The sequence below is a fragment of the Puma concolor genome, chromosome D3, assembly GCF_028749965.1.
Source record: "Puma concolor isolate L17-30 chromosome D3, mPumCon1.1.hap2, whole genome shotgun sequence".
Classification (NCBI taxonomy): Eukaryota; Metazoa; Chordata; class Mammalia; order Carnivora; family Felidae; genus Puma; species Puma concolor.
This window is the reverse complement of record NC_141678.1, coordinates 78,039,415-78,066,652: the sequence shown is the minus strand read 5'-3', so window position 1 is coordinate 78,066,652 and position 27,238 is coordinate 78,039,415. Positions and strand designations below refer to the sequence as shown.

General features: G+C 50.4%; 1 protein-coding gene across 3 annotated transcripts; it reads right to left on the bottom strand.

Annotated features, from left to right (window-relative positions):
* Positions 1-402: 402 nt before the first annotated feature.
* On the bottom strand, positions 403-10,599 carry GRP (gastrin releasing peptide). Of its 3 annotated transcripts, none has more exons than XM_025931118.2 (3): positions 10,384-10,599; positions 5,116-5,355; positions 403-767 (listed from the first exon to the last, which is right to left on the bottom strand). In XM_025931118.2, exons 1-3 carry the CDS (start codon positions 10,520-10,522, stop codon positions 709-711), a joined length of 438 nt encoding a protein of 145 aa, XP_025786903.2. In that variant the 5' UTR covers positions 10,523-10,599; the 3' UTR covers positions 403-708. The 3 variants fall into 3 exon arrangements, with proteins under 3 accessions (XP_025786903.2, XP_086539252.1, XP_086539253.1); XM_086683126.1 differs by having other exon boundaries at positions 403-746; XM_086683127.1 differs by having other exon boundaries at positions 5,135-5,355.
* Between the last annotated feature and the right edge of the window lie 16,639 nt (positions 10,600-27,238).

Genomic DNA, 27,238 nt, shown 5'->3' with positions numbered 1-27,238 from the left:
CTGAGTCACTGGACCTCTCTAATGCTGTTTCCTCATCTATTACATGAGAATGCTCCTTCTCAGCTTATAAAACTGTTATGAGGAGAATATTGATAACATTGGCCAAATACCCCGTCATGGTAAAGGCTGAAGAAATGGGAATTATTAAATGACAAACAGGCCTCTACCTTCAGCCTAACCCATGTAATGGCAAGGATAAGGGAATATGAGCTTCTAGTTGAAGCCTCTAGAAAGGTTATAAGCCAACTACAAGGATGCAGTAAGCGACCTTCGGAGGGGAGAGTTAAAAATGCAGCCTGCCTTCATCAGTGAGCACACAAGTTCATTATCAAATTGTTCATTAATCTCTGCCACAGCTTTTCATTTGGAATTGAAATAAGAGCACGACCGGCCCTTTGGACATCGTGCTTACGTTTTTATTGTGAGTGCTAACAGGTCGGGGGCTAGACGCTAATGGACAAATAGCCCAGATGTAAAGAGCGTTCACTGGAAGACTCTTAATGGACAATTAATTATGCACAGCAAACAAGTTCAGAGCAGAAGATGCCACTCGAAAATTGTGAATTTAGTCCAGGTTGAAAGATACAGGAATGGTTAAGTGTTTTGCACACAGGAAATCTGGTTGGCGATCCAGTGGAATTGATGCGTGTAGAACACAGTCTCTTAAGGGTTTTGCTTTGCTTCTTTGAGAGAGGCTGTTGTTGTCTGTCAGTTCAGCTGGGGGTCCCTTCCGTCACGTTGAGAATCTGGAGCAGAGAGTCCACCAGCTTGAAAAATACGAGAAAGGGTTAAGCAAACATCGTTCGCGATACTCAAGTTCTAATGCTAGAAGCAAACGCATTCCCAACAAACAAACCATCAGCGTCACTCGGGAGCTTCGTAGAAAAGCAACTTCCTAGGCCTACGCCAGATCTACTGAATTGGAAACTCAGGGTGGAGCCCAGCGATCCGGGCTTTCCGAAATCCTCCAAATGATGCTGAGTACATTCACGCTGGAGAACCACAGCCGTCCCCACCCCCCCCAAGAGAGAGAAACTCACTTCCTCTTTTTCTGGAGCCCCCTACCTCTTTCGGCTCTTTTTAATTTTGAAATACGTCTTTGTTCCCATAGAGCACCCTCTATATGCTGAGATGAGAAAACGCTTTTCAAAAAGAGCTTATTACACTTGCCAAGATTCTCAGACAGTTCAGGCTCCCCAATGGTTAGACCAGCCATTTGTTTCTAATAAAGGAATTACTGATATTCTCAGACCAGTTATTACCTGCTCTGTGGCTCAACTGGTTTGACCAGGTGCTAATGAGGCCAGGGCCTGGGGTTCAATTCCCACACCGACCAATTAGTTTTGCTCTTCTCCACAAGCCCAGGCTGCACTATTAAGTGTTCGCCAGCCTGCCTGACGATGCTACCATCCATCTTGCAATATGAGCCACGGGTCATAAAAGGGGCCAGGGGTGGGTGAGGGGAAGAATCCAGGAAGCCCCTGCATTGGCTCAAAATATTGAATCTGAGCTGTCTGGCTCAAGGGAATGGAAGTAAAGCTACAAGGAAAAGAGGAATTAGTAACCTAGGAAGATCAACGCCTGGAGGCGGGGGGGGGGGGGGTGTCCGTTATTGGGGCAGGAGGAGCTCTCTTTGAGGTGGGGGGTAACTTCACTCTGCTGCCTCAGAGCAACTGTCGGGGCAATCGGAGAATTTTTAGTTATTCTTCAGGACATGTTGCTGCTTCTCCTGTGTCTGGAACTTCCCTTGGAGCGTTTCACATATTACAAAATAAAACCTTTCAATTCTCTATGTTGATTTGATGGGGCAGTGGGAGTCATCCCTTAAAAGTGAGGGCAGACTTGCCTTCAAAAAGTTTCCTTCCTGGGGCGCCTGGGTGGCGCAGTCGGTTAAGCGTCCGACTTCAGCCAGGTCACGATCTCGCGGTCCGTGAGTTCGAGCCCCGCGTCGGGCTCTGGGCTGGTGGCTCGGAGCCTGGAGCCTGTTTCCGATTCTGTGTCTCCCTCTCTCTCTGCCCCTCCCCCGTTCATTCTCTGTCTCTCTCTGTCCCAAAAATAAATAAAAACGTTGAAAAAAAAAAAAAGTTTCCTTCCTTTCTGTAACACCCTCTGCAATGCACTCACAGGCCCTTTCAGGTCCACCAAATAAGAGAAAAAAACTAAGGCTGCAGAGAACATTGCTGTAGGTCCGGCAACCCACAGGCCAGCTTCAACCTTCATTGAAACTCAAGACATTCCACAGCCACATCCAGGGCTATGGATCAGGCCCTCGGGCTGACCTGAACATTGCTTCGTGTGCTAGAAACCATAGGGTAAATGTTCCATTAATTTTTTTTGAGATAGGGTACAGTTGAAAGATTAAGGTTGGGGCACCTGGGTGGCTCCGTCGGTTAACCGTCCAACTTCGGCTCAGGTCATGATCGCTCGGTTCATGAGTTCGAGCCTCAGGTTGGGCTCTGTGTTGACAGCTCAGAGCCTGGAGCCTGCTTCGGATTCTGGGTCTCCCTCTCTCTCTGCCCTTCCCCCGTTTTCTCTCTCTCTCTCAAGAATAAACATTAAAAAAAAAAAAAAAAGATTAAGCTTAACCTTGAAAATGATTGGCCATCGCTACTAATAAAGTTCTGGAGCTTATTTGCCAGGATAGAGTGGTCTAGATTCAGTGCACATTTACATACATCTTTTCTGAACCAAGTAAATGGCTTTGTCACCAAAACATAGGAAGATGCTCAGAGTTTCTGACTACAGCTCTGGGAGACTTGGCAAGAGGACTTGATGCTTTATGACCGAAATGGGTGAGGAGAGCATATGTGGATAGAATTTAATTTTAAGAAAAGTCCTTCAGTCCCTGAAAATTCCAGCTGCTACCTTCTGGCAATGCTTGGCTAAGTTATTAAACCTCTTTCTAACACTGAGCGATGTATGGATGTCTAATAGATCTATTCTCGTGGTACCCCCTCTTTGTGAATAAGGTAACTGTAAGGTGTTTTCAATTTGCACATCCACATTCTTTCACGAAGATGGAATTTCCAAAGCAAGGAGGGTAACAGACTCTTTTGGTCTAGGCAACAACAACTCCAGCTATTGACTTTTTTCATATCGCTGGGAAATGTATCCAAAAGAATGGTACCCACGTGTGCAATAGTTAATTATTCAACCTAAGGTGGAATGAAATGGAATGGGCTTTCTAAACTTGTAAAGAAGACCAAAACATAAAAAGATGTAGTAGGAAAGCGAGGTCTGATTATAAAAAAGATGATTTTTTTCCCCTCCGGTCACATGAATGCTGATAAACATTGTCCCCCTGAAACACTCACTGTCTGTGACTGCCCACTCAACCCACCCTGTACTATGACCACTCAGAGATCTCTCTAGACCTATTCTTTCATAATTGGCTTCGCTGCTTACAGAATGTTCTTCTGAATATGGCAGGAAAATTTTGATCTTTAAGGACAGAGCTGAATTTTTTTTGAAAACCCTCCAAAGTTATGCAGGGCCGGGTTTGGAGGAATAAAGCAACTCAAAGGGATGTTGTAGTTTCGTTCAAAAATGAATGAGCCGGGGGGCCCCTGGGTGGCTCTGTCGGTGAAGCGTCCGACTTCGGCTCGGGTCACGATCTCGCGGTTCATGGGTTCGAGCCCCGCGTCCGGCTGTGTGCTGACAGCTCGGAGCCTGGAGCCTGCTTCGGATTCTGTGTCTCCCTCTCTCTCTCTGCCCCTCCCCCACTCACGTTCTGTCTCTCTCTCTCTCTCTCTCAAAAATAAATAAACATTAAAATCAAATTAAAACAAAACGCATGAGCTATGAGTGTACGTCCATTTCAGCGTCTGTGAAATTGCTTTGGAGGGTTTTGTGATGGCAATTGTCATTAGTCTTCAAAGGAGAAGGCACTGCTGTTGGACATCCAGCCACAGGAAGTCCATAAAGTCAGCTGACCAAGAAAAGGCCTCAGCCAGGAGCTGAGAAGTCAGTCACAAACCCCCCCAAGCCCTCGGGGCCATGTCACCCCCCAACAAAGAAGGGAGCCGGTCGTGACACCTACACCGCAGATGTGAGCGAGAGCATCACTCAGGACTTTGTGCAAAGTTGCTACTTATTTCTGTATCCGTTGATTTAATCCAGATTTTCTTTGTGAATGAAGGCTACTAGAGTCTTCCTCCCGAGGTCCTTCATGCTACTTCTGTAGCCTGCATCCTTCGTATTTGAGGTCAGCGAGGACCAGCCGGTCCCCAGGAGACGTCTCACGCGGCAGCATACCGTCCAAGGGACACAGCGCCGGCCCCTGCCCTGCTCTCGCCGCTGAAGAGCTATGTGCCTACTCTCTGTTTCCTCACCTTTAAAATGGAGAGAACAGTAGGATTTTCTCGAATCTTTCTCCGAAGGCTGCTGTGAGCATTCACAGAGAAAATGCGGGCAAACTGCTCGGGCCAGTACTCAGTTTAAGGTACAAGTTGCCCATCACTAGGATTGCAAGAATTTCAGTTTTATTATTTTTGCCGTTTATATAAATTTCACGGACACTTCTTCAAGGGTGATGAGAATCACCTCATTTGCCGTTGCCTTGCTTCCTTTCTTTACATCTTCTTCTCCTTTCCATCCCATTTCCTGTCTTTGTATCTAAGCAACGCCAATTTGGTATGATTGTTTTCGCTTCCCTTCTACAAGAGCGCCACTTTGCGTAAAAGGTCGCAAACCAGAATGGTCTCTTCTGAAAGCCTGTGTGAAGCGCCCCTCCCACTAGTGCTCACCCAAAACAAACGTAGGAATTGACTCAAATAATTTCTGGCCTCACCATCAAAATATTCTGGGAGGGCCCGGCGGGCTGAAAACAACAAATCTCATCAGGGCACAATCGCTATTAAACACAGTAATTAATAAAACTCCTAAACTGGAGTATGGAACCAATCCCCGTCTGAGATGCAAGGAGGAAACATCGCCTATTCTGGTGGAAAGAACACAGAAATGTCTGCTCGTTCTCAGCGTGTATGGATGTCTGCCTAATTAAGTGGCCGTGAAGGCCTGCATCTAAACAATTTTATTCTTCTCTGCTCACACCTAACCTCCTTGTGACTCTCCCCAAACACCCCCACCCCACCCCACTTCCCCAGCACATTGTACCTTTACGTTTTGAACCTACAACTTTAAAGGCGCTGCCATCCTGGGAATCCCAAGGGGACTGGCGGATGGCCAGGAGCTCCCTTTGAGGTGGCTGATAGCTTCCGGTCCCCTTTCCTTCCATGAGGCTGAGCAAATTCCTTGCAGCTTCTTCCCAAAGAATATACTGCAGCTGCTGCTTCAGACTCCCCCCTTCATAAACATACGGGGACTCTCTCGTGCTCTTTTTCCCCATCAGGTGCCCTGTAAAAAGAAACACAAAAACAGAATGCCACCGACTGAGCCCAGGGGAATGAAGAAACCAGAAATTTCAAAGGACCCCCCTCTAGGTTGGTACTGCTTCCTCCTAGGTGCAGAATAAACAGCATTTTATTAGCAGAAGTTAGTTCTGGCAAACGTCTGGCGTCTTCTGTTCCCTGTTCGAAATGTGCGATCAGCTGGACAAAATTTAAAACTGCAACTCAGGGGACCTTGGTTTGGTCCCAGCACCTCGGCTAACCGGCTAGGTCACCTCTGCCAAGTTACTGAGCATCCCCGGGGCTCAATTTCCTCAACTATCGAATGAACAGGTGGGACTAGATGAGGCCTGAGGAACCTTCCATATCTAAAATGCCACCGCCGATTCTGTGTGCGCCGAATCCTGTTCCCACCCGCGTGACGGAGGTTCAGCATCTTCCTCAGTCAGTTGTGGACTGCTACTGAAAAGAAAAGCCTTGATGCTTTCTCTCATGTGATGAAACAAGATGTTGCTCTCCTCTTATCTCTAACACAATTGCACCAAAGGAAGTTTTCATTTCAACTTTCTTAGAATTTGGGCTGAGATTGAATCCAAGAAAGGTCGCTCAGAAATTCTCATTTGTTGGGTATGTGATGAAAAAAAGGATTCGAAACAGGTTCCGAGCAACACGTAGCAGCCCCGTACCTGCAGATTTTTCTCTGGGATGTCTACAAGACTCCGTGAAAGTCTACCGATGGCTCCAGGGATGCGTTCCTGCCACATAAATGAATAAAGGCTGATGTGCAGGAGGCCAGGCCACTAAAAACGTGGCAATTCATGTAGGCAAGTGGGGATAGCCATAGCGTCAGATGTGGGTATGGAATCCAAGGTCTGCTCTGCTTGTTAACACCTTAGCCCCGTGCTAATAATACTCACATTATCTGACTTTCGTCAGTGCTCCCCTATCCCCATCTCTCTGCAGTTGGAACTTATCGGACTCTTAAACTCCTAAGACTAGGAGACCAACGATGCCTTTGACTGAAAGGTCACAAGGAAAGCTCTTTGAGGTTCTGATGCTGCCTGGCCTTAGCAAAGCATTTAAGGTAAACGGCGTGGGAATAATATGTAACAGACCCCAGTCAGTGAACCTGACAAGAGCTCTGTCCGCCAACAGCGACGGCCTTGCTGTGACTTTACGGCAGGCGGGTGTTTCCAGGACGTTTTGCTCGATCTACCCCACAATAAGTTGGACGAAAAAGAGACCTGTCAAAGGTCACCCACGCGTAAGCGAAGACCCTAGGATTAAAATCAGCTCACACTCTAGACTCTACCACATGACTCTGCTTCGAAGCGTCTTTGAACTTCCTGAAAATACAAGGCAGGAAGAAATCAGTCTGGGGTCTGGAGAGAAGGGTAAGGCCTACAAAAGGCTGATGTTAGAACGAGGAACCGGGGATCATATATCGGTCGATCGTGACTCCTTAGGTGACTCGGAGATGTTAATTCGGTGGGTATCGGGGAGCCTTCACAAGGGGTTTTACTGAACTGCCGTCTGAACACTTGCCAACCCACTTAGGACATGCCACCCCACAAAGTTGGAACGTGCTCCCGACCAAATGAGTGGAATCCTGAAGGCCTGGCACCTCACCTATCTGCTTGGTCACCGGGGTGGGGGGGGCCCGGGTAGCCACGAAATAACCTTGCTCTTAGCCCTAACAGTGATTATGGGGCACAACTGCTCAGGAAGCAGCAAAGCATTTGGCTTTATTTATATGGAGGAAATTGAATCACGATAATGGGAAGGCAGGATTAGAACCTGATGCTCCAGTGATGACCTCGGTCCCTCTTGCTCTCCCTCATTGCTCTCATCAGGATGCTAGAACTGAGAAAGGTGTTACTGCCAATGAAGCGGGGGGTGGAGGGGGGCAACGGAGATGTTTTTACAAATAGGAACTACATTGTTGTCATGCCCGAATAATTTGGTGGACTGTTCTGAAACGGGAAGATAAAGCAATCCTCCCTTCTGTGACTGATTGAACATAGGACCTTGTGACAGTGTGCATATTTGCACGTTTGGTGGGTGGTGTTCAGACTCCTACCCCCAGATCCACGGTCTGCTTATGAGGACTGGAAGTGCACCATCCACAACGTCCCAGGGAAGCACACACTCCTTGGGTCCTATTTCACTTTGGAGCTGGCAACTACCAACGAAATAACCGTCTCCATGGCAACGTGGATATGGATGACCCGTCCACCTCTAGTTCTCCCATCACCGTTTGTTACGTGTCCATATCATAGTAATAGAGACCTCAGCATAGACAAAAGACAGGCCCTTGAAAACAATAAAACCTTGCCCAGAAGTAAAAAAAAAAAAAAAAAACTTTTGTTCCTTATAATCGCTTAAAAATACCACTAAAATAGCAGGTTTGAAACATAAAGCAATTTTCCTGAGCTCCAAATTTGACGATCACCTCAACTTAGGAAAATATCCATTAAGACATAAAGTGTTGAGCACTTCTAAGAGCTGGGTTTTTTCTGGAGTGATCCTTAAACTATATCTCACAGTTTCTGGGAGCAGCCCTACAATGGAAAGGCACCTGCAGCTGAACCCCGGTGTTTCCAAATGCAGCCTGCCAGGACACGCTTGGGCATCAAAGTTAGAGCCACTGCCAGGAGCATTTCATGGGAGCGGAGGGGAGAGTTACCAGCGTCGGTGTGGACCTCTATTTTCATCGCACAAACAAAACATTTCCATAAACATCAAGCCACATAAGAATTTAAGTTTTCCATCTGCTAACTTGCTTTCCGTTGCCACACCATGCCTCTCTCAGCTGCAAGAAGCAATTCCCTTAACAAACCTGCAAATTGGTGCTGACAGCTTCCTCATGGACAGCAATATGTAGCTTTCGTTTGATATAATTAACATGAAACTGAAAATCTTCAGGGATTGAGGAGGACAGACATTTACTTATGGTAGTGGAGGGCTAAATTTAAAACCTAACAACACCATTCATGCTTATGAGTGCTCAGATTCCCACGGAGAGCATGTCTGTCCAAAGCAAACTTTCTCTCAATCCCAATGTTATTTTAGACCCAACTGTGATTTTCTACTTCACCTCCCTCTGTCTCTTGTTCTAATCAGCTCTGCGCAGCCAGCCAAGAGAGAAAAAGAGTGCATTCGAGAACAAATAGGAAAATAAGAAAATTTGGGGTGGCCGCTGGTCGGTGTGTTCTAGGAAAGTCCAAGCACCATCAGGAAGGAAGGGTGTTTAAATGCCAGGCACCCTAAGTCCCGGGGGTGGGGGGACAGATGTGCTGTGGGACTACAGCCGTGGAGGTTGGCTTGCATCAGAAACGACCTGACTCTAGCTTCCCAAATAACTCTCTTGTTCTGCTTTTAGCCTGCAAGGGTTACCTAATAATAAGCCTTTTTTTAGTACAAAAATATGGAGGAGCAAAAGGAGGTTGGAAATCTGAGAGCGCACTGGCTGATGGCTGGACTGGACGGTGGCCACTCCCTCTAAATTCCCAGAAGCCCCTTTCAAGTATCAATTCTAGGCTTGGCTTCTGTAATGCCTTGCAAAAACCCTTCTCTCTTCAAGGGTAGGGGTTTTTCACCTTCACCCATCCCGGCCTCTCCCCTCCATGCCTGCTGGGTTCCGGGTGTCCCTCCGAGATCACAAACACCTTCACCTCAGGGCTGCCCAAACTTGGCAGACAGTTCCTGTAGCGACGATGGAAACTAACTACCCCGTTGCACATCCCCCCCCCCCACCCCCCGCCGAGCTCTGGATTTCTCTGCCGGCATACCCAGCCGTGGAGCTGAGGGCGTGACAGTTCCAGCCTCACCTCTTCCCAGAAATACGTCCTGGTCCTCACACCATCTGTGAACCGCCTGATACTTGGATTAGCAAGTGTCTTTCCAACACACCCTCCCACACTCTGAGTAGATGGCTAGAGAAATAGGGAAACACACACACCACCACCGCCACCCCTTAAACCTCTTCCGGATGGACCAGCTTCCCGGGAAGTGTTGGGGCTGTCGGAGGTGGCCCTATGGGGAGGTGTCTGAGGAAGCTGCACGCTACGTATTGGCCAGACGGAGCCTGTGGTTGGCGCGGCGGAGACCCCCGGGGCGACGCTGGGCCAGCGCGAGGCTGCGGGATCGCTACCCTCCGGCCGGTTGCGGGGAAAGCTGTGGGTGCGCGCCCCGCCGCCCGCCCCCGGACGTTGCCGGCCCCACCGCCGCGCCCGGTCCTCGCCGCCGGGGTTCGGGGCCGGGACAGCGCACCTCCTGGCCGGGACTCGGAGGCCGGGACGAGTGGGCAGCGGGAAGGAGGAAGGAGCTAGGGGGCAGGGCAAGGTGGCAGGTCTGGGGAGGCGGAGGACAGCGGGGTCTCGGGGGACGGAGAGGCCAGGATCGGCGCGGGGAGCGGGCACCGCGAGCCTTCGAGAAGGGAGGGAGGGAGGGCCGGCCAAAAGGGCAGGGGAGAGGAAGCGGCCGCCGCGACAGGAGGACCGAGGGAACTGGAGAGAGCCACGGACACGCAGCGGCGTTCCAGCCCCGCGCGCCGAGCAGCCAGGGACCCCAGGACGCGCTCCCACACCTGTGGCTTCGCTCGGCTCCGGCGCGCAGCCCGCGTCCCGCTCCCGGCGGCCGGGGTCCCCAGGGCCCCGGGACGCGCTCGGGGACCCGGCTCCCCACGTCGTTCAAGGACAGGCTGCGACGGCGCGGGTCAAAGGAGGCGTGGGGTCGGCGCGGAGGGAAGGCTGGGCTGTTGGGGCGCCGCGCGCCGGCCGGGGTCCCCGCGGGGGAGCGGGAACAGAGCGGGAAAGGACCACCCGCCCGGCCTGAGGCCGCTCGGGGACGTCTTCCCGGGACGCGGAAGGCGGTGGGGGGCCGGAGGGGGGTGCCGGGCTGGAAAGGTCGGGGCAGACCCTCCCCCCCCCTCCCCGCCGCCCAAAGCCGGCGCCCCAGAAACGCCGAGGGCTTGGGGAGACGGGGCCCGGGCGGCCGCGGTCCCGCCGAGGGCTGCGGCGCGCGGGACACTCACCCACGGCCCAGTGGTTGCCGCGCGGGTACATCTTGTCCAGCGCGGTGCCCGTGCCCGCCGGCAGCGGGGCGGCGGGGCCCCGGGGCGCCTGGCAGAGGACCAGCGCCAGCAGGACGAGGGGGAGCTGACGGCGGCGCATGGTGCGGGCGGGGAGGCTGGAGTGCGCGCTCGGCACGGAGCGGCGGCCGAGGACCCGGACTCGCAGAGCGTCGCCGCCGCCGCCGCCGCCGCCGCCGCCGGGCCCCGACTTTATACGGCGGCGCGGGCGGGGGCGGGGGGCTCCCGCGCCGCGGGCCTGAGCGCTCTGACGTCTCCGCGCCGCGAGCCGAGCCGGGGCGATGGGGGCAGCCGTCTCCAGGGACCATCCGTCTTCCCGCCGAGGGGGAGGGCAAGGCTGTGTCCACCCTGCCCCTCGCCGCCTCCCCCCCACCCCCGGAGTCGCGTCCGCCCGGCCCACGCGGGATTCATTCTGCACACCCTCGACGCCTCAGCTCCGACACGATTTCCCGAACTCCTCCCCGGCGCCACCGGGGGGTGGGGAGGGGTCTGCCGTGGTAGCTGCCTTCGGATCCTGCGAGGGGGGAGCCGCGACCCCAGGCCGGATCGCAGGGGTGGGGCGGGGAGGAGGGGGTAAGCCCCCGGAGGATGGACGCTTCCAGGCTGGGCTTTACTGGGGGGGGGGGGGGGGGGTGGCTCCAGGAGAGCGAGGGACTTCTGATTCTCACGCCTTTCCCCCTCCGTGGACCAGCTCCCTCGTGGCGGCCCCAGTCCAAGGACCCTCGTCTCCCTCTTACGGACCCCCCTTCTCACCACCGCCACCAGCAATAGCCTCACCCCGCCTGGGGTTTCAGAGCCGCCCTTGCCTGCTTGTATGATGAACTGCAGGACGAGCGGGGACGGGTAGGTTGTGGGAACCCAGCTAACGGTAATGTTATTATGCACCTGGCCCCTCTCAAAAGCATATTGCTTTCGTGAAGACGCTGCTTTTATGCCGAGGTCCCTAGGCTGCGTCCACCAGAAAGCTCGAGCTGTCCCTAACCCGCGAGGCACACACCTCTCCGGAGTAGCTCAACTCCCCTCTGCTCCTTGTGTTCTCAGCTGTGAAGAATGGTTAAGGGCGGGACTCCCGTCCCTTAACCTGGACACAGAGGGGGGCGAACGCCCTAGCAATGCCACAAGAAACAGAAGCTGGTAGGATGCTGCTCCACGTTCGGGCTGCCAGAGCTGGGGGTTCGTTTGCGTGCTCCTGCACGAAGTGCGGGTGTTCCTCGCTGGCCTCTGGTGTGGGCTCTGATGAAGTCGAAATCCTACATTTTCCTCCACTGGTGATTCGCTGTATTTGTGCGGTTCTTAGAGGGCTTCACGTGCACGCGGCACCACTGACTATCCTTGGGCTTGGGCGAGTATTTCCATGCCCGTCTGGCTATGAGATTTTAAAAAATGCTAATTTTACGATCGCAGTGATCAGCCGAGGAAAGACAGTACCACCATCCTGAGAGAATGACCCAGTGAAAATCTGGAGGAAAAGCCCACGCTTGGTCTTGGCCTGGACTCCCGTCTCTCCTGGGTCCCCAGTCTCTTCATCCCATCAGTAAGCAGAGGTACGACCGTCAGGTGGTCATCCATAGGCTGGCTACCTCCCACTTGGCCGTGACCTTTACTATAAACACAGGGACTTGGCTTTGTCCGCCTGTGTTCCTGAAGAGAACCTGAATCGTAGTGGTGTCCGATGCGTACTTGGTTCACGAACGACTAACCTAAGAACTGTTCAGGTCTAAACGCCCTCGACAACCCTGGGTCTTTGGTGGGGGAGCGTGAAACTTTCATCTTTCCAGATTAGGTTGTAGAAAAATGTCCCTTTCTTAGTTTAATCAAGCTTATTTTCAGATCTTTACAGTTTTTTTAATGTTTATTTATTTTTGAGAGACACAGAGACAGACTGCGAGTGGGTCAGGGACAGAGAGAGAGAGGGAGACGCAGAATCCGAAGCAGGCTCCAGGCTCCGAGCTGTCAGCCCAGAGCCCGATGATGCGGGGCTCAGACTCACGAGCTGTGAGGTCGTGACCTGAGCCGAAGTCGGACGCTCAACCCACCGAGCCACGCAGGCACTCCTATTTTGAGATCTTTAAATGATGCTTTTCTCCCACGAGATCATGGAAAAACGCTGTAGATACATGAACGTGTAGGGACAATTGTACCAAAAGTGCGACTCTTCTACTTCAGGCCAACTACTGTTTCTTGTGTCGTTTGCAGGCCAGGAAGTACCTGGGTGCCCCCATTCACTTCCGGCCTTCCTCTAAGCATCCCAGTGCACAGGCCATCTACACCCGGTCTTGGGCCTGGACTCGTGAGTTGCTTTGCCCTTATGAGTGATAAGGGCAGCGACCGTGTCCGTCCTGCTCAGGGCTGTGTCCACAGTGTCTGGCCCACTCCTGGGCGCAAGAACAGATCCAACAGATCCAGTTAGAGAAGGAAACCATAGCATGTTTGGTTCAGCGAGGATCGTGAATGCGACCTAACAGATCCTGGCTGAGTACCTTCTCCGATGCCTTTTAAAATCCTCACCACAGCCCTGCCAGGTAGAGATGGTCAACTCTGCCGACTTAGGGAAAAGCTAAAATGCTACGAGAACCGCATCTCACCGCGCAATGCCACATTGATAAGACGGGTCTGTTTCTCTTTCTCGTTATAGCCCGGAGCGGGTGTTCTTGGTTGGGAAGCCGCTCCGTTCCACATGGATGTTCGGGAACCCGGGTGCGTTCCATCTTGTACCTGTACCATTCCCCGGTGTGGCGCTGCTCACAGGGCTGTTCTGCGAGGAGCCGGCACCAAGATGTAAATCAATGCACTGCTTCCTTCATCGAGAACATCTTACCACGGGGGAAAAATGTCAGCTGAGCTGAACAGTGTGTTAGTGATGGAATTGCATTGCGTTCCAGCACGAGCTCTCTATCGCGCTGTAGATGAGTAACAAACGAGTCAGGGATGAGCCGCTGGGGCATGGACCACACTTCCTTAGTACCGGCCTAGCGGACTCTCCTTGACTCCGTGGCCTGGGCTGCAAGGCGGCAGGAAGGGGAAAGTGAGGAGGCACGGCCCTCTCCCGATACGCCAGCCCACACGCAGCGATTCCCTCTTCCTGTCCTGTTTCATCGGCAAAAATGCAGCCCCAGGGTCGCGGGGAAGCGTAACAGAGACTGGGAGTTGTGACGGTCAGCTGCTTGGCCCCGATGGCACCTCGGTGGACAGCCACCAGAACCAGCCTAGTGGACCTCGGGTGTGAGGAGAGCCTTGCAGATTGTATTTAATAAAGTAAAACAAAATCCTACAAGGCTGGCAAAAAGGGGAATGTCTCCATGGACAGGAAAGACTGGACCTGTCGCCCAGCTCCTCTGCCCCAAGGATCTAGATCCCTTAGGGAATCTCTTACTATCTACTATGATCAGCACCCTGGAGGCTCAATGGGGTGCGATACTCTCATTCCTCACTGGGGCCCAAATTAGGAACATTCAATCTAATCTTTGCAAAGGGATCTTACCATGTAGCTACTTGCACGGAAGTTTTGGGCAACAAAACAGGCACGGCGTGTCAGTGGCATTAACTTTTCACGTGTGGCCCAGGGCAGCTCCGTTGATCCCACGTCGGCCCTGCTGGTCTTGGCTCCTGGCCAAGGTTTGATTTAATTCTTCTCCGCGTTTCTCTCACCCTCTGAAACCAGTGGGCTAGCCAGAGTATATTCTTCCGGCAGTGGCAGAGACAACATACAAGCTCTCTTAATGCCTAGACTTAGAACTCACACAGTCATCTGTCTACCCGGCATGCCATGGGCCAGAGCAAGTCCCAGGGCCGTGCCCAATGTCTAGATGCAGGGAGGCCCTGTTCCCCATGAGGCAGCGGTGTGAGTGTGGATGTAAAGAGGGGGACCAGGGCTGCCCGGGTGGCTCAGTCGGTTAAGCCTCCAACTCTCGGTTTCGGCTCGGGTCACGATCTCATGGTTTGTGAGTTCAAGCCCTGGCATTCCTGTGGGAGACGGGCAGGGCCACACCCCTGGGTGCTCTTCTCTCCACCCCCAGCTGGCATTTTCCAAGGAATTCCATGGCTGTTTTCCACCAGTGGGCTCTCTACTCCACAGGGGGTGAAACATACGTCTAGGTTTTATGGGAGCTAGGACTAACCCCAATCCTAGAGCCGCTGCCCATGAAGTATTCCCTCCTCGCCACTTCTGTTGCATTCTCCATGCTGTGGACTGGCATTCCTGCCCACTCATGGGTCACCATTCCCATGCAGCTTCTACCCGCTACGGGAGAGTTATCCGCCACCACCCCCGACCCCGACCCAGCACCTGCTACAGGGGACAACTTTTCACATGGCCTCCTGTCTTCCACCTCTGCTAGAAACTGACTCCACCTCTCAGTTTCCTGATTCCCCGTTTCCAAGAGAGAAATGTGATCAACTTGGCTCATTATTTGACCCAGTCACACCGCTTCTAGAGGAGTGTGTCCAGAATGTCCAGGCAACTCCTGTCAGGGGCTAGGAACACACGGGGACATCGGTGGCAGGGTCTGCGTGGAGCAGGGCAGTGTTCCCTGAAAAGAAAGGAAGATTAACACCCAGCGTGTCATACACCATGACCCTTGTCCCCAGGTCCTCAGGTCCACGTTGTCTTGCGCCTAATATTCCATGATGTGCATTTTTCCTTTTAGCTTAGTGACTCCCAGATATTTCACCGCCATGGGCATTTTTTCTTAATTTCTCCCATCGAATTCAGATTTCGAAGCAGATCACATTGTCAAGATTTCCCATTTTCACTCATCGAGGGCCATAGGAACTGTCCATCAGAATTTCTAACCATGTGGATTGACATAAGCAGTATTACCACACAGGATCAACGAAATTCCAGCTTAAATCGGTGCAACGTTAGTTAGTTAATCTTTTCAGCTTCGTCAAGAGTCAAGGTGTGTTTTTAGGGCGACTTTTTGAAATACGGAAACAGGTCCCATCTCTTTCATTGCCCCTCCCCCCCCCACTGTCCAGGTTGGGAGTCTCTTCTTAAGGGGTAGGGGCTACGTTTGCTGTAACGGGTCACGTACATATTGGTGTCTGTGGCAGGCTTTGAGGGCAGATCTTGCTGTGGTGAGATGCCCCAGGATTTCCAGGCCCAGGGCCGAACGACGGAAGAAGGCTGAGAGGCGAGATGGCCAGCAACAGGGCAGTTGTGTGCCCAGTGCGCGTGGGTTCTCATTCAGCCTCAGCCACGCAGGAGCCACTATGTGACCTCGGGCCAGTCACCTAGCGTTCTTCATCTGTAAACGGAGTTGTTGTTAAGGGGGTCAAATGAGGTCATGTGTATCTATCGACGGGCAGCTGCTGATTTATTTTAATCATGGAGAAATATAATTAGGGCAAGCTAATTTTTATCTGACGTCGTGAGCTTCAAGGAAGCAGTAACTTCCTTGTTCAGGGCCTCACCCGATCTCCCGTGCTGTTTAGATCCCCTGAGGGGGCAGGTAATCATAGAAGTGATAGCTGCCACTTAGTGGACACCTCTGATGGACCAGGCGTTGTGCCTGGTTGTGTGTACCTTCACTCGTGTGGCCTTCACAGCTGTCCTGTGACACAGATGTCACTTACCCCGTCTTACAAATGAGGAAAGTGAGGGCCAGCAGAATGAAATGACTTGTCCAATGACCAGATGGTAATTAGCAGAGCCAAGAGTCGACTTCAGATCCATCTGATTCCCAAGCTCTAAGTGTGCTAAGTCTGGTAAAAATGGATTTCTTTGTAGTTCCAGAACTTTTCTGGGCTTTGACAAATTTCATCACCCAGAAGGCATCAACAGCATCCTAAAAATAATTTTAGAAGAGACGCTGGGGATACTTTTGAGAGGCCTTTGGGTGAAATCTCACCGCAGACTCCTCTGTTTGCTTGTCAGCTGCCCGCCCTCCCTCCGCACACCCCGCCTCTAGAGTTTTGCACATCGCCTTCCAACTTATGCGGGGAAGTAGGCAGAAGCGGTGGGAGCATACACACTTGCTTTCTGGAGAGGCTCGGAGTTTTGGCTACAGCAGGGACGGCCGGAGTCTCAAAAATCTAGCCCACCACGTCTGAAACCGAAAATATGTTTCTGAGATTTTTCTACTTGAACATACATAGTACTGGGCGATCCTCCTTGAAATCCAGATATTCCTGGCATTTCACTGGTTACCTTCCGCGGTCTTCCGGGCCCCCGGACAGATGGGGCCCTTACCCCAGACTCCAGACTGACAGTTTATTTGCTCCAGGGTTTCTCAACCTCGGCACTCTTCAGACTCGGGGCCGGATAACTCTTTGTTGTGTGGGCCGACCTGGGCCTGGTAAGATGCCCATGAGATGCGAGTACCATCCCTCGGTTGTGACAACCAAGGTACCTGTAGACATTGCAAATAGGCCCATCACAGGCGATAATCATCGCCAGCTGAGAACCTCGGGTCTAACTTAACTGCTCCCTCACCTGGTGCGCCTCGTGTTCCCACTTGAACACCTCCAATGCTGGAGAACTAACGCGATCTCCTCTTGGGACAACACTGACGTTGGAAAACTCTTCCTTATCGTGAGGGTTTCCGGCTCCGCCCCCCCCATCACGTGGTCCTATTCTGCCCTGCCCAGTCCTTCCGACACACCCTTGCGCGCTTCCCAAGCTCATCAGGCCTGCCCTAACTCTTTCCTACGCGGGATATTCCCTGTGCCATCCGTATGCCCCAAATGCAACGGTTGCTCCTCCCCTCCCCAATCCTCACTGACCTGGACATCCTCCAGTGTGACTGTGTCCCCTTTAAACGTAAGAAAGCGCCAGACAGAGGTGCTGCTGAGGGTAACCATGAAGGAATCACTTGCTTAGATCAGCCCCAGAGGGAGCTGAGCATCGGTCAAGGGATGTGGTGGGCAAGAGGCACTCTTTTCCAGAACTTTCCGTAGATATATGCTTACGTCACTTGGCCAGAGTATGAGATGCTGCCCATTTCGGGCCAACTCTGGCTGGAAGGCTGGGGGGCTTCAGACGTTACCCCCACACACACACCGCAGACTGTGTAGAGGTGAGCACTGAGGCTGTAGGAGGGAAAGTTCTGAGCCTGAGCAACTCTGGCTCTTTCTTCTAAGCATCTATCCACAGAGGCTATGCTCCCCACCCTGTCTCTCTCCTGGGATATTTGCAAGGACAACAATAAAAAAGACCGTGAATGTGAAAGCGCTTTCTAGACAATGTGAGAAGCTGACCGCGTCAACGTAGAGCATAGTTCTCTCCGAACCATCATCCCCCCGCCACTCCCCTCTCCCCCACCAGCTGGCTTCTCCTGGTCATGGTCTTTCAACTCTAGCCAGGCAAAGTTGCAACTGAGTTTAGTAGTGAGTTCCTAAGAAAAATATTATTCAGGAAAGTCTCTGAAATGCTATTAGCTTAATCTGATTTGACTTATCAAATCAAGGTACATCTATCTGTCTCTCTTATGCTCCTTCTCAACGGCGCCTAGCTCTGTGGCACCCAGGTATTCAGACCAATACATCACAGTATGATGGGAACAAGGGTGCCTGGTGGGTCAAGTGCACACACGGAGCCTACCCACACGGCCTCTTGGGAACGCCGGCGAAGGAGTGGGGCCTGGCGCAGAACCATGTCTTGTGGCTTGCATGGCATTTCTGGAAGCCTGCTGACCACAGTGATGAGGAGAATAACATCAACTCAAATGAATTAGGTGGAAGCTACTTGAAATGATTGATCACAGCACCTAATATTATCATAGCGTGAGGGTCCTTTCTGCCAAAATCAGAATTCTAATTCAAGTTTAAACTAGTGTTGGTCCTCTTCAGGTTCAAATTGGGGCCACTTTGGTCATCACCTAAGACAAAGGAGGGGACACTACGTAGGTATCCAGAGACAAAGAAAAGAGAAGTGCTCCGGAAGTCAGGAGGCTTAACTCTGTGTGACCCTCTTGTAGTTATGGTATTTCCGATAAAGCGAGCATTGCTTTGTATTGATATCTCATTTAATTCTTATTAACAAGTAGATGGTTTTATTGTTCCCTTTCTTCGGGAGGGAGAGCCTTAGAAAATGCAGACAAGCGTCCATGGTCAAGCAGCTGGCATTAGAACCCTGGATATGGTACAGGCCCTTCCTGTTAAAACACAACTCTTCGTTGCTGACCCTGGTGCAGCAAGCTGTACATTAAGGTTCCAGAGCTTTACCTAATTTCACACCTAATTTCTACCTGTCTGCATTAGTCATGGTTCTCCAGAGGGATGAACCAACAGGATATGTATATATATGAATATATACAGATTCTCTATTATCTATCTATCTATCTATCTATCCATCTATAGATTTCAAAGAATTAGCTCAAGCAGTACTGGAGGCTTAAAAGTCCCAAATCTGGGGCACCTGGGTGGCTCAGTCTGTTGAGCGTCCGACTTCGGCTCAGGTCATGATCTCACGGTCCGTGAGTTAGAGCCCCGCGTCGGGCTCTGTGCTGACCGCTTGCTTCAGATTCTGGGTCTCCTTCTCTCTCTGCCCCTCCCCCGCTCATGCTTTGTCTCACTCTGTTTCTCAAAACTAAATAAATGTAAAAAATAATTTTTTAATAAAATTTTTAAAAAGTCCCAAATCTGATGGCCTCGGCCAGCAGGCTAGTGACTCAGGGCAGAGTTGCAGGGTCCAAAGGCTGACTGCAGGTAGAATTCCTTTGGCTGAAGGGAGATCAGTCCTTTTCTACTAAGGCCTTCAACTGATTAGCTAAGACCCATCCGTATTATGGAGAGTCATCTGTTTTGCTTTAAAGTCTACTGATTTGAAAATGGAGATTTTTTTTAATATAAACCAACTTTTTAAAAATATAAACCAACTTTTTTTTTAACTTTTAGAGAGAGAGAGAGAGAGAGAGAGAGAGCGCACATGAGTGGGGGAAGGAGGCAGAGGGAGACAGAGAGAATATCTTAAGCAGTCTCCATGCTCAGCAAGAACCCGGAGGCGGGGCTCAATCCCAAAACGCTAGGACCATGACCCGAGCCGAAATCAAGAGTCGGACCCTCAACAAATTGAGCCACCCAGGTGCCCTTAGACCAACTTTACTGACGTATCATTGACATATTAAAAGGCACCTGTTTCAAGGATACACTTTGTTGAGTTTTGACAAGTGTGTACGACCACCCCGATCAAGAACTTTTCTGTCCCCTCCGAGCGTACCCCCAGCATCAGTAAATCACTGTTGCAGTTTCTGTTACCACAGATCCGTTTGTCTTCTCTAGAATTTCGTATCACTGGCATTCTACAGTCGATAATCTTTTGCATCTGGTATCTTTCATTTACCGTAATGCTTTTAAGATTTAGACACACGGTTGCATGTATCGGATGTTCGTCTCTCCTGATAAATAGTCTTTCATTTGTGGCTGTCTTTCCATTTGTTTCCTTATTCCTCAGCTGACAGATATTTGGATTGTTTCCAACGGGGCGGGGTGGGGGTTGTTTTGTTTTGTTTTGCTCTGTTCTTTGTTTTTTTAACTATAATTAACAAAGCTGCTGTGAACACTTATATCTTTGTGTAGCAGGCATATGTTCTCATGTCTCTGGGGTAAGTACCTGGGAGTGGAATTGCTTGGTCGTATGGTAACTAGGTAAGCATGTGTTTAAGGTTCTAAAAAACCGCCCACCATCATCTCCTGGTACAGAAGCCAATCCTCCCCATTTAAGTGATCCATCAAGTTATTCCTCTATGTTTGGAGGGCCTCTAATTCTACTTTATTTACTGCCCAGAAATAAATGCCTGCCAGACCTTTATTCCCATGAACATTCAGACTTCTTCATGGATGTTTGCCCCTGCAAAGGGATGGCTTTCCAGAAGCCATTTCTACAGATTTGTAATTTAAGTTCCTTCGAAAAACTCTAGTGGAAGTGAACTATTGTGAACAGGCACGTCTTAGCGCCCTACTGACTCCCATTTTAGCTACAGCACGTCAGCTACTCAGATCAAGGCACTGCAGGAATCCGGTTGTTTGGCTGAAGGGAAGAGAGGAGACGAGGAGGCTGTTGTAGATCCATTGAGTTGCTTCCCAATGGCCATTTCCTTCTGTCTTGCTATCCCCAGCCTCCCGTGATGGAGCGTGGCCGCTTCAACTCAATCATGGCAGTCCTGCTTCCTACTTTCCTAGTCTCTCCGGGGGCAGGAGTGGCTGTGTAACCTATTTTGGCCACTGGGACTTACGTGGAAGTCAGCTTATGGCTGTAGGAAGTCTTCTGCCATCATGAGAAAGGGAATGGATACGGATAGCACCAACCTTCCACCTTCTTCTTGCCTTGTTCCACCCAGTTCTACCAGCCATCTTGCAACCATGGCAGGAAGGCCCGGAAAGACACAGAGATGTCAGCCCCGACATTGCTGAAATGGGACATCATCACTAGCATCTGTCCACCTCCATTTCCTTGTCACATGTGACGAATAAACCCTTATCTGTTTAAGCCACTGTTAATAAGGTTTTTCCGACCGCCAAACAAATCCCTCGGCAACACAGCCAGATTCTGAAAAACGACATAGGAGCATATCAAAGGCAAATGTCATGTCTCTTTGACCACAGCCAACAAATAGAATTTACCTACAACTAGGATCGCATTCTTTTCTCAAATTTACTGGGAATCTTCTAGGTTTTCTCACTGATTTCCTCCTGGTGCAGTTTGTTCCCCAAGGAATATGGGTTGTTAATCCCTTCCTCCCCATTTACATGTGACTTTGGCCAAAACACTTATCTGCTCAGCATCTGTTTGCTCTTTTGTAAGCGTTGTTGTGAGCATTAAAAAAACAAAAACAGGGGCGCCTGGGTGGCTCAGTCGGTTAAGCGTCCGACTTCAGCTCAGGTCATGATCTCATGGTCCGTGAGTTCGAGCCCCGCGTCGGGCTCTGGGCTGATGGCTCAGAGCCTGGAGCCTGCTTCAGATTCTGTGTCTCCCTCTCTCTCTGCCCCTCCCCCATTCATGCTCTGTCTCTCTCTGTCTCAGAAATAAATAAACGTTAAAAAAAAATTAAAAAAAAACAACAAAATTCTTAAAAAAAAAAAGAAAAAACAAAAACAAAAACAAGCCAACTAAAAAAAAAAAACCCGACTTAAGCATTTTATTTTATTTTATTTTATTTTATTTTATTTTATTTTATGAAGCTTAATTAACATGCAGTGTTACAGGTGTACAACAGGTTCAGGGGTACAATGTAATGATTGAACAATTCTATACATTTCTCCGTGCTCATCAAGATAAGTGTCCTCTACGACTTAAGCATTTTAAAGTGCTTTTTAGATTATTCAGCTATCAGGAAAAGAGAAATCTTTTCCGTTATGCCAATCTTTAGCTTCCTGTCTCGTATGTTCTCTCGAGTGCTCTTTTCTTCAGTATGCCTGTGTTAAAGCACGTGTCAAAGTAGCAAATAGATGTTCACCAGCCTTTGTTACAGATTTTTGTAAAGCTAAATCAAGCTCTTCCAACGGAGTCTGGGCTATCTGTAGGGACTCAGGAGGTGGTGGTATTGATGATGGCGATGATGGAGACAGAATGATGGTTTGAAAGCACCGCGTCCCCTTGTAGCCAGATGAGGGTCTGGACCTCACCAGAGTTCCATTTGCCTTTAGGAAAACTCTGCACCCCTGAGTGTGGATTGCGGGGACAGCAGGTTTGTATCTGCCATTCCCACGTCCTCTGCTGCAAAATCTTAAATCACGATACACTAGGGGTGCCCGGGTGGCTCAGTCGGTTAAGCGTCCAGCTTCTGCTCAGGTCATGATCTTGCGGTTTGTGAGTTCGAGCCCCGCGTCCGGGTCTGTGCTGACAGCTCGGAGCCTGGAGCCTGCTTCGGATTCTGTGTCTCCCTCTCTCTATGACCCTCCCCCATCTCTCTCTCTCTGTCTCTCAAAACACAAACAAACCACAATATGCTGTTATGAAGCCAGCCTTCCAAGGTACCTTGGAGGAAAGCCAAGTGTCCCTTCAGCTTGTCCAGCATTGCCCCGACCCCTCCCTCGCGGGCGCTGAGGACTCAGACCATCAAATGTGATCAGACCCCACGGTGACATGCTTTCCCTTTTCTCGTGCGCCGCCGTCTTATTTAGCTCCGACCAGGGTTCTCCAATGTCCAGTTCCTCTGGTAATTTTGACTTGAATGTATCTTTTGTACTTGCCATGAGTGTCACTCATTTTGCATTATCTGCAAATTTAATCTAAATTGAAAGTCAGATTTCCTTTCTCCTCCTGGTTGTTAATGAGCCCGGTGTATTGGATGATACGGCTTCCTGTACGGAGGCGAATGGGACCCTTGACTCTTCAGTCACATTCAGATCTAATTTAAGATGCCACTGATTGTTACTTGCCCTGACCATTTGTCAGCAGAGCTCAAGACCACGTTCCGTCAAAACTTCCAGGCTCTCCTTCTTTAATTGCTCGATGAATTGCCTGGGTCAGAGGTTTCCTATCAAATAAATATTTAAATGATTTCCACTGAATTCCCCTGCGGGGTTTCAAGGCCGTAATTGTGTTCAGAAATGGCGGTGCCGGTATTAGAGAGAATGAGTTGAGGCTTTTGAATCCGCCTAGCTTGTTGCTCATTCGATTCTCTTTCACCATGTGTGGACAGATCAATTTTCTTTTTTTTTTTTTTTTTTTTTTTAAATTTTTTTTCAACGTTTATTTATTTTTGGGACAGAGAGAGACAGAGCATGAACGGGGGAGGGGCAGAGAGAGAGGGAGACACAGAATCGGAAACAGGCTCCAGGCTCTGAGCCATCAGCCCAGAGCCCGACGCGGGGCTCAAACTCACGGACCGCGAGATCGTGACCTGGCTGAAGTCGGACGCTTAACCGACTGCGCCACCCAGGCGCCCCTCAATTTTCTTATTAAATGTCTTAAATTCTTACCTGGAACAGCAGGCAGTGCATGAGAACATTCATTTCCTGAGTCATCATGTTGATGAATATTCCTCTGCTTCTGGAGTTTGGAACCCTACCAGGTGCCAAGATTCCTGTTCTCCTCACAGTGGGTGCAGTGGCTTTGAGTACCCCCAAAAGCCTGAAGTGTCCCCCACTTCCGTTTAAGCACCGGAGCTTAATTACCCCCTCTTTACCTGCTTAGTAGCCAGGCGTTACGTCATCTTCTAAGCCAGTGGTTTCGGACCTTGGCCAATTTTGCCCCCCCCACCCCCATCTCCAGCTTCCATCCCCCCACCCCGAGATATTTGGCGATGTCTAGAGACTCTTTTAGATGTCACAGCTCAGAGGTAGGGGGCGGGGGGTGGGCAGTGTTACCGTCATCACCTCCTACCGGAGGCCAGGGGTGTGGCTAATTATCTGAAATGCATAGAAAAGTCCACAGCAAAGAATTTTCTGGCCCCAAACGTCAATGGTGCTGAAGCTGAGAAACCTTGTGCTATCTAGGCTATTCTCAAAGTTGGCCCTCTCTTTCACCATCACCACCACCCACCTGACTGAGGAGTAAAGAGACCTCCTCCCCACGGGCTAGTCCCTTACCTGACTGGACCACGGCCCCTCATCGTTCAGTTTAGGTGAGGGTGGGGATTAAATTAGAGATAGTGTATTTCTAAATCCCATTTCAGATTCTTTCCTTTATTCCTCCTTCCCTCCCCCTCTCCTTCCTTTAAAAAAAATTTTTTTTAACATTTATTTATTTTCGAGAAACAGAGAGACACAGAGCATGAGCAGGGGAGGGGCAGAGAGAGAGAGAGGGAGACATAGAATCCAAAGCGGGCTCCAGGCTCTGAGCCATCAGCCCAGAGCCCGATGCAGGGCTTGAACCCACAAACCGTGAGATCATGACCTGAGCTGAAGTCGGACGCTTAACCGACTGAGCCACCCAGGCGTCCCTCCTTTCTTCCTTTTGTGAACAAATATTTACTGGGTACCATCCATGGGCCCAGCGCTTTCTTAGACACTGTAGACAGATAGTTAACAAAAAGAGACAAAACCCCTGTCCATTGGGAGCTGATGTTCTAGCTGGAGAGTCAGATCCTAGAGGTGACACTTCAGAGACCAGTAGGTTCTATGGAGAAAAGAAGGGAGGGTTCTGTGCTCTGTTCAATGACCACCCCTGTTTCAGGGGCCTGAAACCCAGTTTTGGGGGAATAAGGCTGAACATTTTACTACAGAGATGTGTGTTGTTGCTATCATTGTAGTAAGGCCATTTTTCGATGACGTGTACCAAGACCACCTTCCATGGAGAGAAAAGTGTCTAGAATGAACAGGGAATTTAAGCTGTACCTCACATGCGTGGTCTCATGCTTTTTGTCTTAGCTGTGCAAAAGCTTACCGAGACAGGGGACCCTGAGTTTGACAGCCGGGTTTGCTACTCGCCAGCTGTGTGGCCTTGATCAAATTTCATAATCTTCCTGAGGGTTCGATTCCAAGAAAATAATGGCACCTACCTCACAAGGATTGCTCTGAGGGTTTCGCGAGATGCAGTATATTGAGAGCTGAGCACATTTCCCAGCACTTTGCAAAGTACTCAGGAAAGGAGCTTTTCAAATGTTCACAGGGGGGGAGGAAAGCTTTTGCACATTTCAGTTGGCTTTTGCATAGTGAGCCCTCACTACCTTCTTCTTCCTCCGCGGTTTACTGGGAGGCAGAGATTCAGTAGATACCATTTGGGTAATTCCCAAGGCCTCCTTCCTCTGTGGTCATGGCTTCCTGTTGGACCGTTCCCCCCCCTCACCAGTGGTGTCAAAGAGACACAGAGGCAGACCGCTGCCAAAGGGAGTGCAGTAGGGGAGAGCCCTCGGTGTAGAACTGAAATAGAAGGTGGGAGAATGTTTACGCTTGATCTTAGCCAAAAGCCCGAGAAACAAGCGGGAGAGTTTTTCAACACTGGGTTGTGCTAAAGGAGAAATACTGAAGGACATGCTCGCGGGGGTCAGTGTGCTCAGGCCATCCGTGTTTGCTATTGGGTGTTTATCCAGTGGAGAAACACGCTTCTTGCTTCTCGTATCTTTACGACCGGAGATAGTTTGCAAGTTGGAAGGCGCCCACCAAAGTTGGGCTCCTACTCTCCCGCAAGACTGGGAGTCAAGGAAGGGGTAGCCCCGGACGCCTGCATTTCGTGGAGGTGACTCGCAGATCCTGGAGGACACGTTTCCGGGTGGCAGAAGACCTACATCTCAAAGGGGCAGAGAAGGGATTTATAATTGCAATGTTTCTAAGGTAACTGCTCCCAGAAAAGAAATGCCGGGGACCTATGGTCATGTTTTAGAGGGAACAAATAGTAAATTCTTTTGACAGCGTTGAGCTTTCTTAGATTGGCATTTTAAGAGAACTAGGGTCATCCTAGGGACATGGTTAGGGGCTGATAGAAAGCTCCCAGAGTTTGGTCACGCCTCGAAGTGGGGGGGAGGGGAGCAGGGGCTGGAGAGAGTCCTTTGTGCTGTGAATTTTGGGCTTTTCAATGGGCCTGGCTTTCCTGAAGACCAAGGCCTCTGTCACCTAGGAGCGGCTCAGAGTGTCTCCAGGTCCCGGATAAATAACTTCACCCTTCGTTAATCCTCAGTCAACTGAGTCTGTGGCAGGAGCAATTGTCTGTTAATAGATGGCCTCTAGTTCAGAGGAAATGTTTTTAAAAGTCTGTTTAAGCAAAACATTTAAAAAAAAAGGGGGGGGAGGGGGGAGCACCTGGGTGGCTCAGTCAGCTAAGCGTTTGACTTCGGCTCAGGTCACGGTCTCACGGTTCATGAGTTCGAGCCCCGTGTCGGGCTCTGTGCTGACAGCTCGGAGCCTGGAGCCCGCTTCGGATTCTGTGTCTCCCTCTCTCTCTGCCCCTCCCCCGTTCATGCTCTGTCTCTGTCTCAAAAATAAATAAACATTAAAAAAAAAAAAAAAAGAAAAGTCTGTTTAAGCATTCTTACAAAGAATGTAAAACAGTCTGGAAGCTCACATAGTAACCATTTCAATCCCCCTTCCTTCCAAGTCTAGCTGCCCGGAGTTGCTCGTTACTAATAGTGTGATACTTTGTCTGAAAGCCTGTTGTGTGTTTAGGAGGCTGGCACTTTCATTATCCCCATTTTGCAGATGAGGAGACCAAGGCCTCCTTCTCACGCCTGGGGTGACCGGCTGGTAAATAATGGAGCTGGGATTCGAGCCCGGGCAGTCTGCCTGCAGAGTGTATACTCTCACCCACCATGGTACACGTCCACATATTCTCCTTTCTCAGGGATCACATTCTATTCCGAAGCTTGGTTTATTCACTAGTCAGTATGCCGAAGGTTTTTTCCCTGTCTTCTCCTTTTGCAGGACTATTGCCCCTGCGTGTGAACGGACTGTCACTTATTTAACCTACTGCCACTTGGTGGTTATTTACGTGACCGCCTTGGTGTCGCAAACACCACTGTGATAAACATCCGAGAGCATGATCTTCGTCGGCATTGATGAACATTTCTGCGGGGCCCCGTCCTGACAGTGGAATTGCTGTATCTGAATATGTGCACATTGAGGATTTTCTGGTCATTTCCCAAATCCCAGAACCTGCCTGTATATAGCGCTGTGTCACTGGGACCTGGGACTGCCTCACCGGCTTCACTTCTACCTGAAATAATTGGGCCTCTCACCATTTAAGGACTTCTCAGGGACAATAGCTCGTTGCTGACTGTCAGGAAATTAGCGTGCTGGGTCCAGAGTGCCTGGGGAGGCTCTCTGGAATGCCTGCTTGTCCTGATTTTGAATTGAAATTAACTGTTAATCCTGATGAATGGAGTGGGGGTTATAGACCCAGCTTCAGCTTGGCTGGAGGGGCTCCCAGGCACCTTCTATAATTTTTGAATCGAGGCGTAAATGTAATCACAACTCAGACTCTAAG